The sequence below is a fragment of the Megalopta genalis genome, unplaced genomic scaffold, assembly GCF_051020955.1.
Source record: "Megalopta genalis isolate 19385.01 unplaced genomic scaffold, iyMegGena1_principal scaffold0070, whole genome shotgun sequence".
Taxonomy (NCBI): domain Eukaryota; kingdom Metazoa; phylum Arthropoda; class Insecta; order Hymenoptera; family Halictidae; genus Megalopta; species Megalopta genalis.
The window spans coordinates 789,249-800,368 of record NW_027476139.1 but is presented as its reverse complement, the minus strand read 5'-3'; the positions used below and the strand labels follow the sequence as shown (position 1 = coordinate 800,368).

Genomic DNA, 11,120 nt, shown 5'->3' with positions numbered 1-11,120 from the left:
TGTTTCGCATGGATTTGAAGCTAAACAATGTGTTTCGAATGAATTTGAAGATAAATCATGTGTTTCGTTTGAATTGAAACTAACTCGACTGTTTCGGCTGCATATGAATCTAAATCAAGTATAACACAAGTATTTGAAGCTAAAGCATTTATTTCGCATGGATTCGAAGATAAGCATTCTACTTCGCATTGATTTGAAGCTAAATCATGTGTTTCGCATGGATTTGAAGCTAACTCGTTCATTTCGCCTGCATTTGAAGCTAAATCATTTATATCACAAGTATTTGATGCTAAACCATTTGATTCGCATGGATTTAAAACTAAGCATTCTACTTCGCATTGATTCCAAGCTATATCATGTGTTTCGCATGGATTTAAAGCTAACTCGTAGTTTCGCATGCAGTTGAAGTTAAATCATGTATAAAACAAGAATTTGAAGATAAACTATTTGTTTCGCATGGATTTGAAGCTAAACAATGTGTTTCAAATGAATTTGAATATAAATCATGTGTTTCGCATGGATTTGAAGCTAACTCGTTTGTTTCGCCTGCAGTTGAAGCTAGATCATGAATATCACAAGTATTTGAAGCTGAACCGTTTGATTCGCATGAATATTAAGGTGAACCGTGTGTATCGAATGAATTTGAGGCTAAATCATGTGTTACGAATGGATTTGAAGCCAACTCGTTTGTTTCGCCTGCATTTGAAACTAAATCATGTATATCACAAGTATTTGAAGCTAAAACATTTGATTCGCAAGGGTTTGAATATAAGCCTTCTATTTCGCATTAATTTGAAGCTAACTCGACTGTCTCGCCTGCATTTCAAGCTATATCACTTATATCGCAATTATCTGAAGATAAATCATTTGTTTCTAATGTATTTGAAGCTAAGCCTCCTACTTCGCATTGATTTGAAGTTACACCATGTGATTCGCGAGAATTAGAAGCTAACTCGTTTGTTTCGCATGCAGTTGAAGCTAAATTATGTATATCACGAGTATTTGAAGCTGAACCATTTTTTTCGCACGAATATTAAGCTAATCCATGTGTTGCGAATGAATTTGAAGCTAAATCATGTGTTTCGTATGGATTTAAAGCTAACTCGTTTGTTTCGCCTGCATTTGAAGCTAAGTCATGTATATCTCAAGTATTTGAAGCTGAACCATCTTTTTGGCATGATTATTAAGCTAATCCATGTGTTTCGAATGAATTTGAGTTAAAATCATGTGTTTCGCATGGATTAGAAGCAAACTCGTTTGTTTCGCCCTGTATTTGAAGCTAAATCATGTATATCACATGTATTTGAAGCTAAACCATTTGATTCGCCTGGATTCGAAGATAAGCATTCTACTTCGCATTGATTTGAAGCGAAATCATGTGTTTCGCATGGATTTCGTAGCTAACTCGTTCGTTTCGCCTGCAGTTGAAGCTAAGTCATGTATATCACAAGTATTTGAAGCTGAACCATTTTTTTCGCATGAATATTAAGCTAATCCATGTGTTTCGAATGAATTTGAAGTTAAATCATGTGCTCCGCATGGATTTGAAGCCAACTCGTTTGTTTCGCCAGCATTTGAAGTTGTATCACTTATATTCGGAAGTATTTGAAACTAAATCATTCTTTTTGCATGAATTTGAAGCTAAGCCTTCTACTTCGGATTGATTTGAAGCTAAATCATGAGTTTCGCATGGATTTGAAGCTAAGCCTTGAACTTCCCATTGATTTGAAGCAAAATCATGTGTTTCGCTTGGATTTGAAGCTAACTCGTTTGTTCCGCCTGCATTTGAAGCTATATTACTTACATCCCAAGTGTTTGAAGCTAACTCGTTTGTTTCCCCTGCATTTGAAGCTATGTCACATATATCGCAAGTATCTGATGCTAAATCATTTGTTTCGCATGGATTTGAAGCTAACCCTTCTACATCGCATTGGTTTGAACAAAATTATGTCTTTCGCATGGACTTGATGCTAAGCCTTCTACTTCGCATTGATTTGAAGCAAAATCATGTGTTTCGCTTGGATTTGAAGCTAACTCGTTTGTTTCGCCTGCATTTGAAGCTGAATCATTTATATCACAAGTATTTGAAGCTAAACCATTTCTTTCGCATGGATTTGAAGATAAGCTTTCTAGTTCGCATTGTTTTGAAGTTAACTCGATTGTTTCGCCTGCATTTGGAGCTGAATCATGTTTATAACAAGAATTTGAAGCTAAACCATTTGATTCGTATGGATATGTTTCTAAATCTTCTACTTCGCATTGATTTGAACAAAATGATGTCTTTCGCATGATTTTGAAGCTAAGACTTCTACTTCGCATTGATTTGAAGCTAAATCATGAATTTCGCATAGATTTGAAGCCAACTCGTTTGATTCGTCTGCATTTGAAGCTATATCACTTATATACCAAGTGTTTGAAGCTAACTCGATTGTTTTCCCTGCATTTTAAGCTATGTCACATATATCGCAAGTATCTGATGCTAAATCATTTGTTTCGCATGGATTTCAAGCTAACCCTTCTACATCGCATTGATTTGAAGCTAAATCATGTGTTTCGCTTCGATATGAAGCTAACTCGTTTGTTATGTCTGCATTTGAAGTTATATCACTTGAATCGCAAGTATTTGAAGAAAAATCATTTGTTTCGCATGGATTTGAAGTTAAACCTTCTACATCGCTTTGATTTGCAGCTAAGTCATGTATTTCGCATGGATTTGAAGCTAACTCGTTTGTTTCGTCTGCATTTGAAGCTACATCACTCATAGCCCAAGTATTTGAAGCTAAATCATTTGTTTCGCATTGATTTGAAGCTAAACCTTCTACATCGCATTGATTTGCAGCTAAATCATGTGTTTCGCATGGATTTGATGGTAACTCGTTAGTTTCGCCTGCATTTGAAGCTATATCACTTATATCGCAAGTACCTGAACCCAAATCATTTGTTTCGCATGGATTTGAAGCTAAGGCTTCTACTTCGCATCTATTTGAAGCTAAATCATGTGTTTCGCATGGATTTGAAGCTAAATCATGTGATTCACATTAATTTAAACTTAAATAATTTGTTTCGCATTAACTTGAAGCTAATTCATGTGTTTCGCATTAATTTATACATAAATCATGTGTTTCGCATGAATTTGAAGTTAACTCATGTGTTTAGCTTGGTTTTGAATCTAAACCTTCTACATCGCATTGATTTGAAGCTAGATCAAGTGTATCGCGGGGATTTGAAGCTAACTCGTTCGTTTCGCCTGCATTTGATGCTGTATCACTTATAACCGAAGTGTGTGAAGCTGAATCCTTTATTTCTCATAGATTTGAAGATAAGCCTCCTACTTCGCATTGATTTGAAGATAAATCATGTGTTTCGCATGGATTTGAAGCTAACTCGTTTGTTTCGTCTGCATTTGAAGCTACATCACTTATATCGCAAGTATCTGTAGCTAAATCATTTGTGTCGTATGGATTTGTAGCTAAACCTTCTACAACGCATTGATTTGAAGCTAAATCATGTGTTTCGCTTGGATTCGAAGCTAACTCGATTGTTTCGTCTGCATTTGAGGCTATATCACTTGTATCGCAAGTATTTGAAGAAAAATCATTTGTTTCGCCTGGATTTGAAGCTAAGCCTTCTACTTCGCATTGATTTGAACCTAAATCATTTGTATCGCATGGATTAGAAGCTAAGCCTTCTACTTCCCATTGATTTGAAACTAAATCATGTGATCGTATGGATTTTGAAGTTAACTCGTTTGATTCGTCTACATTTGAAGCTATATCACTTATATCTCAAGTATCTGAAGCTACATCATTTGTTTCGCATAGATTTGAAGCTAAACCTTCTACATCGCATTGATTTGCAGCTAAATCATGTGTTTCACATGGACTTGAAGCTATATCAATATATCGCAAGTATCTCAACCTAAATCAGTTGTTTCGCATGGATTTGAAGCTAAGCCTTCTACTTCGTATCGATTTGAAGCTAAATGAAATGTATCGCATGGATTTTGAACCTAACCCGTTTGATTCGTCTGCATTTGCAGCTAAACCACTTATATCCCAAGTGTTTGAAGCTAAATCGTTTGATTCGCATGGATTTGAAGATAAACCTTCTACATCGCATTGATTTGCAGCTAAATCATGTGTTTCGCATGGATTTGAAGCTAACCCGTTAGTTTCGCCTGCATTTGAATCTATATCAATATATCGCAAGTATCTGAACCTAAATCATTTGTTTCACATGGATTTGATGCTAAGCCTTCTACTTCGTATCGATTTGAAGCTAAATGATATGTATCGCAAAGATTTCTAACCTACCCCGATTGATTCGTCTGCATTTGCAGCTAAATCACTTATATCCCAAGTGTTTGAAGCAAAATAATTTGTTTAGCATGGATTTGATGCTAATCCTTCCACATGGCATTGATTTGAAGCTAAATCATGTGTTTCGCTTTGATTTGGTGCTATACCTTCTACATCGCTTTCATTTGAAGCTAAATCATGTGTTTCGCATGGATTTAAAGGTAACTCCTTTGTTTCGACTGCATTTTAAGCTAAATCACTTATATTCCAAGGATTTGAAGCTAGATAATTTGTGTCGCTTGGATTTGAAGCTAAACCTTCTACATCGCATTGATTTGAAGCTAAATCATGTGTTTCGCTTGGATGTGAAGCTAACTCGTTTGTTTCGTCTGCATTTGAAGCTATATCACTTGAATCGCAAGTATTTGAAGAAAAATCATTTGTTTCGCATGGATTTGAAGCTAAGCCTTCTACTGTTGCGTCACGTAGAACCTGCCGCAGACCTCTCTCGTGAAGGGTTTATGGCACGTACAAGCGTGGGTCATCTGAGGAGACAGAGACCTTTTTTGGCAGCTGCCGAACATCCGGGCAGTGTCTCCGTCTTTTCTAATGATCGCGACGTGTCGTAAATCCAAAAGGCCCGAAAAAACTCCCGCAATAACACTTGAGATTTTTGAACGCGTCTTGGGAAAGTTAGTCCCAACCGTCGCGGGGATGACATCTCAAGGCCCGGAGGACCTCCCCAACCACGCAATTACGTGTCGCACCCCTCTTCAAGACAAGGCCCGTGCAGGACGGTACCAGAGGGTGGTGACGAAACGTTTGGAGGACTCTGATTGGGAAATCGTAATTTTCGAGAAAAGCAATCAGTGCATCCCGGCATGGAGGTGGAGGTTCCTTCAAGAATCTCAAGTGGGGAAAGGGTATAAAAAACGCGTGCAGTCGAGGCGAGAGGGTGGTTCAGGAGTGGTTCAGTAGTTTTTTAGCAGTATTATTATTCTTACAGTCTCCTTCAAAAACATATATTCTCGATCCGGTGTCTCACTCGTGCGTAAAACAGTCTCAATCGTTCGGAGACTCACTCGTCGCAACCGGAGACTCATTCGACTCGGGAACCCAATCGCTCATTCTTTCGAAATCGGTCAATCGGACCGATAACCATACAAAACCGACGCGTCTTCAAACAAGTGAAGCCCGGGCCTTACAACCCCGGTAGGGTTGACGTTCGATCCCAGCGCGTCAAAAAGGCGTCGTAAAAGCACGGCGCTACATTTGTGGTCCTTCGAACCGGATTTGGGAATCGCAGCAGGACTCGAGCAGCCAGCCTTGCAGAGTATCGAGATACGTCTTCGGCAGTCATTCGGTCCAGAGACGCTTCCATCACGCAAGGACATCGTACAAGGTAAGCTCGTCCAAAAGGATTTGCTATTTCTTAATAAGAACGTGATCATTCCTTTCGTGATTCCCATCCACTTACATCGCATCATTTAACGTGTCGACCTCAGTTGAAGACCGAGACCAACAAATTCGCGCTCTAAAAATGAAACGCCGCTCATTCAAGTCACAAATAACGTGGCTTCGGAATTTTATTGAATCATACGTCGATTCAGAAAAGGACAGAATCAGATTATATGATCGAATTGGCAGACTCCGCAAGTCATTCGAAAATTTTAACGCGGATCAAGATGTCCTTATGATGTTAGAAGATTTCGACGAATCAGAGCGCGAGCGCGAAGAAGTGACTGACGCATACGACGACGTGACGGCATCAGCACTCATTCTCCAGCGATCATTCGACTCGCAGTCTCGAGAGAACAATTCCGCGCGAAATTCTCCGGTATCAACTGCATCGACGTACGCAGTCCCGGTAAATTTGCCAAAAATCGACCTTCCGAAATTCGACGGTAAAATGGAAAATTGGCTCACATTCAAGGATGCGTTCAATTCTCTAATCGACCAACAGTCCGGGCTGAATAACATACAAAAGTTAAATTATCTGCGATTGTCGCTAACCGGAAAGGCAGCTTCCGCGATTCAAGTCTTCACAATATGCGACGACAATTACAACGAAGCGTGGAGTCACTTAAAGGAACTATACCACAACGAACGCGCACTCGTATTACGCCACGCTTCATTGATTCATCGGAATCAATCCGCGACTTGGCCAACCACGTGCAGCTTCATGTGCGATCATTGCAAGCCCTCGGTAGATCATGGGAGGATATCGCAAACGATCTATTAGCGAGTATCCTCATATCAAAAATGAGCAAGGAGACGAAGAAAACGTGGGAACGAACTCTGGCCGACACCCAAGTTCCAAAAATCGCGGATGTATTCAAATATTTGCATAACGCGTCGCATCAATGCGACGACGATGACACCGCGCCCCCAAAATCTGAGCCTCGGACGAACGCGCATCCAATCCGATCTCGTCAGATCTCATCTCCGCGAATAAAACGCCAGACTTTCGCCACCAACAACACGAACTACAAGGTCGAGACGGCCAACGATTCGCGTTCGTCACCGTCGGATCGCGCGACTAAACGGAATTGCAACATCTGCAACGCCGGAGCGCACCCCGTGTTTCAGTGCAGCAAATTTCTGGATGCTTCGATTGTCGACCGCACGCAAGGCGAATGTGTGCCTAAATTGTTTAAATCCCAGCCACAAAACCAACGACTGCACGGCCGGGAAATGTCGTGTATGTAATAAGCAACATAACACGAAGCTTCATCTAGATGGCGATAGAAAACAATGACAAAACGCATCGCTGTCGAAGCCGCGCCGTACAAGAAATCGAAAATACAGGATCCGGAAAAGCGCTCCGTCCGTCAAGATCGCGACAAACGAATTAATGGCTACCGCAGTTGTCGACGCGTTAGACTGCGACCGAAAACCAATCGAATGTCGAACCTTTATAGACACTTGCTCGAACGCGAATTATATCACCGAAAGATTCGTGAAAAAATTACGTTTAACACAAAGGGCAGCTTCCGCAACCATCGAAGCATTGAACGACTTGAACACGCTAAGCGACAAGGTCGTTTCAACCACCATCAAATCGAAGACGTCAAAATTTCAACGAGACCTCACCTTTTTAGTAATCCCCAACATTTCGGGACCCATACCGGACACGAACATCGACCGATCTAAATTGCGAATCCCGGTCAATCTCAAATTGGCAGATCCGAATTTTCATCGTCCAGCATCCGTGGACATGTTAATAGGCACCGGCCCTTCGCTAGCCAGCCTAAGCATCGGACAAATCGACCTGTCAACATCCAACGGACCGGATCTAATTTTGCAAAAAACTCAATTCGGTTGGATCATCGGGGGGAGTGTTTTGTCTGCTTCGTCGCGCGTGAAGCATCGAACATTTGTTAGCAATCTCGACTTCGACATATCGAAATTCTGGACCATCGAAGAGGGACCGCGTGAGCAACATTTAACAGCCGAAGAACGCGAGTGCGAAGACCACTTCATCGACCACGTGAAACGAGACGACACCGGACGTTACGTCGTCGCGTTACCGTGCAATGCGAAGAGAACATTAATAGGCGAAACTCGGACGCAAGCCATTAATCGGTTTCTTTCGCTTGAACGCAAACTTCAGCGTGATGCGTCATTGCGCGAAGAGTATTCCGCGGTCATGAAGGAATATTTGACGCTTGGCCACATGAGCAAGACGAAACCACAAAACGCGAATGGTTTCTACTTGCCCCATCACGCGGTCATCAAAACTTCGAGCTCAACGACAAAGGTTCGAGTAGTCTTCGATGGTTCGGCGAAGTCAAGCAGCGAGCTGTCCGTGAACGACGCATTAAATACAGGGCCAACCATTCAGGATGACATTTTCGCACTGCTCGTACGATTTCGACTACATACGTACGTCTTGACCGGAGTCATCGAAAAGATGTACCGGCAAGTTCTCATACGGCCAGAGGATCGTCGTTATCAGCGAGTTCTATGGAGAAACGAGCGCAACGAAATAGCCGATTACGAGCTAAACACAGTCACATTCGGACTGTGCTCGGCACCATTTCTGGCTATACGAAGCATCCATCAGCTTGCAGACGACGAGCAAGCTGACTTCCCACGAGCAGCTACAACCATAAATCGGGACTTGTATGTCGACGATCTCCTCATCGGCGCGAACACCTATGAAGAGGCCAAGAATCTACGCGACGAAATCATGGAACTACTCCAGCGCGGACGATTCAACATCCGTCAATGGATCTCCAACGACCCTGAACTTCTTGAGGGTTTAAACAAGGAGCAGATCCATCCGAAATTCTTCGACGAGTCCACGGTGAAGACGCTCGGTATCTCGTGGGACGCGCGAAACGACTCAATCGCGTACGCCATCGACTTCCACGCTCCAACAAAGATCACGAAACGGACCATCTTGTCGACTATCGCAAGAATTTTCGACCCGCTAGGTCTCTTGGCCCCGGTCACTGTCGTAGCAAAATTAATCATGCAACGTCTATGGCAGTTGAAATTAAATTGGGACGAATCGCTGCCAGCCAGTCTTCACACGGAGTGGATCGCATTCGTAGAAGAAATCGGGCAATTAAACAACATTTCGTTTGATCGAAACGTCGGTCAACCTTCCACGCAAAGGCTCGAACTTCATGGCTTTTGTGACGCAAGCGAACGTGCGTATGGGGCATGCATATACGTGCGCTCAATCAACAACCGCGGAGAAATAGTCAGCAAGTTGCTTTGCGCCAAATCACGTGTCGCCCCGCTGAAAACCGTAAGCCTCGCCCGTTTAGAACTGTGCGGTGCAGTTCTTCTGGCATCACTGTACGTCACAGTCCGAGAGGCTATGCACATCGAAACCGAGCATGTTAACTTCTGGACCGATTCTACCATCATCTTGAACTGGATCCAGAAGGAACCATGCACATTCGTAGCCAATAGGGTGGCCGACATACAAGGCAAAACAGACATTGCTGCTTGGCGACACGTGAGATCTCAAGACAATCCAGCAGATCTACTGTCAAGGGGACAATCACCAGCCCAATTTCTTCGCGATTCGAATTGGCGGCACGGACCCGAATGGCTATCCACCATCGAATCGACATGGCCAAAATCGAAGTTCGACATCACGGAAGATGTGCCATAGGTGAAACGTCTAAAGTGTCTCGCTACCGTTAGCCATATCGATGAAATCTTAACCAGGTATTCCGATATATCTCGGTTAATCAGAATCACCGCGTATTGCTTACGATTCAGAGAGCCTCGCAAGAACAAAGGACCTCTGACAGTCGAAGAGCTCCAATCGGCAAACGAGCAAATAATCAGATTGGTCCAAGCATCGGCTTTCGCCCAAGATCTGCAAAAACTAAAAACCGGGTCAAATTTACATGCAAAAAGCAAACTTTTGCCGCTACACCCTTTCATCGATGCAAGGGCTATACTCCGCGTAGGAGGCCGGCTGCAAAACTCGAAACTACAATATGTCCAAAAACATCCGATTTTGCTTCCCAAAGGTCACCATATCACCAATCTGATCATTCGCGACAAACATATGAGCAATCACCACGCCGGCATTACAACAACCTTATATACCGTGCGATATGAATGCGACTCGCAAAATCGTGCGACAATGCGCCAGGTGTTTCAGGGTGAATCCGCCTACACCCGAATACATCATGGGAAATCTACCTGCCTCCCGAGTTACCGAAACGCGGCCCTTCTACAACTGCGGTGTAGATTATTGCGAACCCTTTTATATCAAGGAACGGCGCTTCCGCAATCGCACCAAAGTAAAAATTTACGTTGCCGTGTTCATATGTCTGGCTACCAAGGCCGTTCATCTGGAGGTTGCGAGCGATATGACGACCGAAGCGTTCATCGCGGCATTAAAACGTCTCATCGCGCGTCGAGGCATATGTCGCAACATTTATTCCGATAACGGCTCCAATTTCGTGGGAGCTAACAATGAATTACGGGAACTCCAAGAAATCTTGAAAGGGGACAACAGGGTAGAAAATTTCCTCGCGGGCAAGGGAATTACATGGCACTTCATGCCTGCCCTTTCACCACACTTCGGCGGGATATGGGAAGCCGCGGTGAAATCATTTAAACACCATGTCAAGCGAGCCGTTGGGGATGAATTGTTCACGTTCGAGCAATTCAATACATTCATCACTGAGGTCGAAACGATTTTGAATTCTCGCCCTTTAACTCCCCTATCCTCAGATCCTCACGATCCATTAGCCTTAACACCTGGTCACTTCTTAATTGGCAATCCATTGACGAGCTTGCCGGAAGCCGATCTCACTTCAACGCCCACGAACCGGCTGTCGAGGTGGCAGCATATCCAAAAGGTTAAGCAAGACTTTTGGACTCGGTGGCATAAGGAGTACAGCAACCACCTTAACGTACGACAAAGGTGGAGCCAGGGCTCCCATGACATCCGAGAAGGCACCATCGTCGTTCTGAAAGACGACAATCTTCCACCGCTACAGTGACACCTGGGTCGCATCGAGAAGATTCATCCAGGGGAGGACAATGTCATCCGGGCTGTTTCCGTTCGAACATCTACCGGTGTTTAGAGACGCAATGTGAAACAGTTGCGCCGCTACCAGTCGAGAACACCCACTAGAGACAGTCGCTATTCTTAAGTAAATTTAAGATAGCTTTAATCGAACTATAGGGCATTGAGCGATTTGTCGCTCAACGGGGGGAGCATGTTCCGTCACGTAGAACCTGCCGCAGACCTCTCTCGTGAAGGGTTTATGGCACGTACAAGCGTGGGTCATCTGAGGAGACAGAGACCTTTTTTGGCAGCTGCCGAACATCCGGGCAGTG

General features: G+C 43.3%; 2 protein-coding genes across 2 annotated transcripts; both read left to right on the top strand.

Moving 5' to 3' along the window:
• Window positions 1-7,152: 7,152 nt before the first annotated feature.
• Window positions 7,153-9,429, top strand: LOC143261874 (uncharacterized). Its single transcript, XM_076527993.1, has one exon. It carries the CDS (start codon window positions 7,153-7,155, stop codon window positions 9,427-9,429), a length of 2,277 nt encoding a protein of 758 aa, XP_076384108.1.
• Window positions 9,430-9,883: 454 nt separating this feature from the next.
• On the top strand, window positions 9,884-10,780 carry LOC143261873 (uncharacterized). The gene has a single exon (XM_076527992.1). The coding sequence runs from the start codon at window positions 9,884-9,886 to the stop codon at window positions 10,778-10,780; it is 897 nt and encodes a 298-aa protein (XP_076384107.1).
• Window positions 10,781-11,120: the final 340 nt, after the last annotated feature.

Coding starts and splice junctions, on each gene's coding strand:
- LOC143261874 (XM_076527993.1), top strand. CDS start 7,153: ATGGCTACCGCAGTTGTCGACGCGTTAGACTGCGACCGAAAACCAATC.
- LOC143261873 (XM_076527992.1), top strand. CDS start 9,884: ATGAATGCGACTCGCAAAATCGTGCGACAATGCGCCAGGTGTTTCAGG.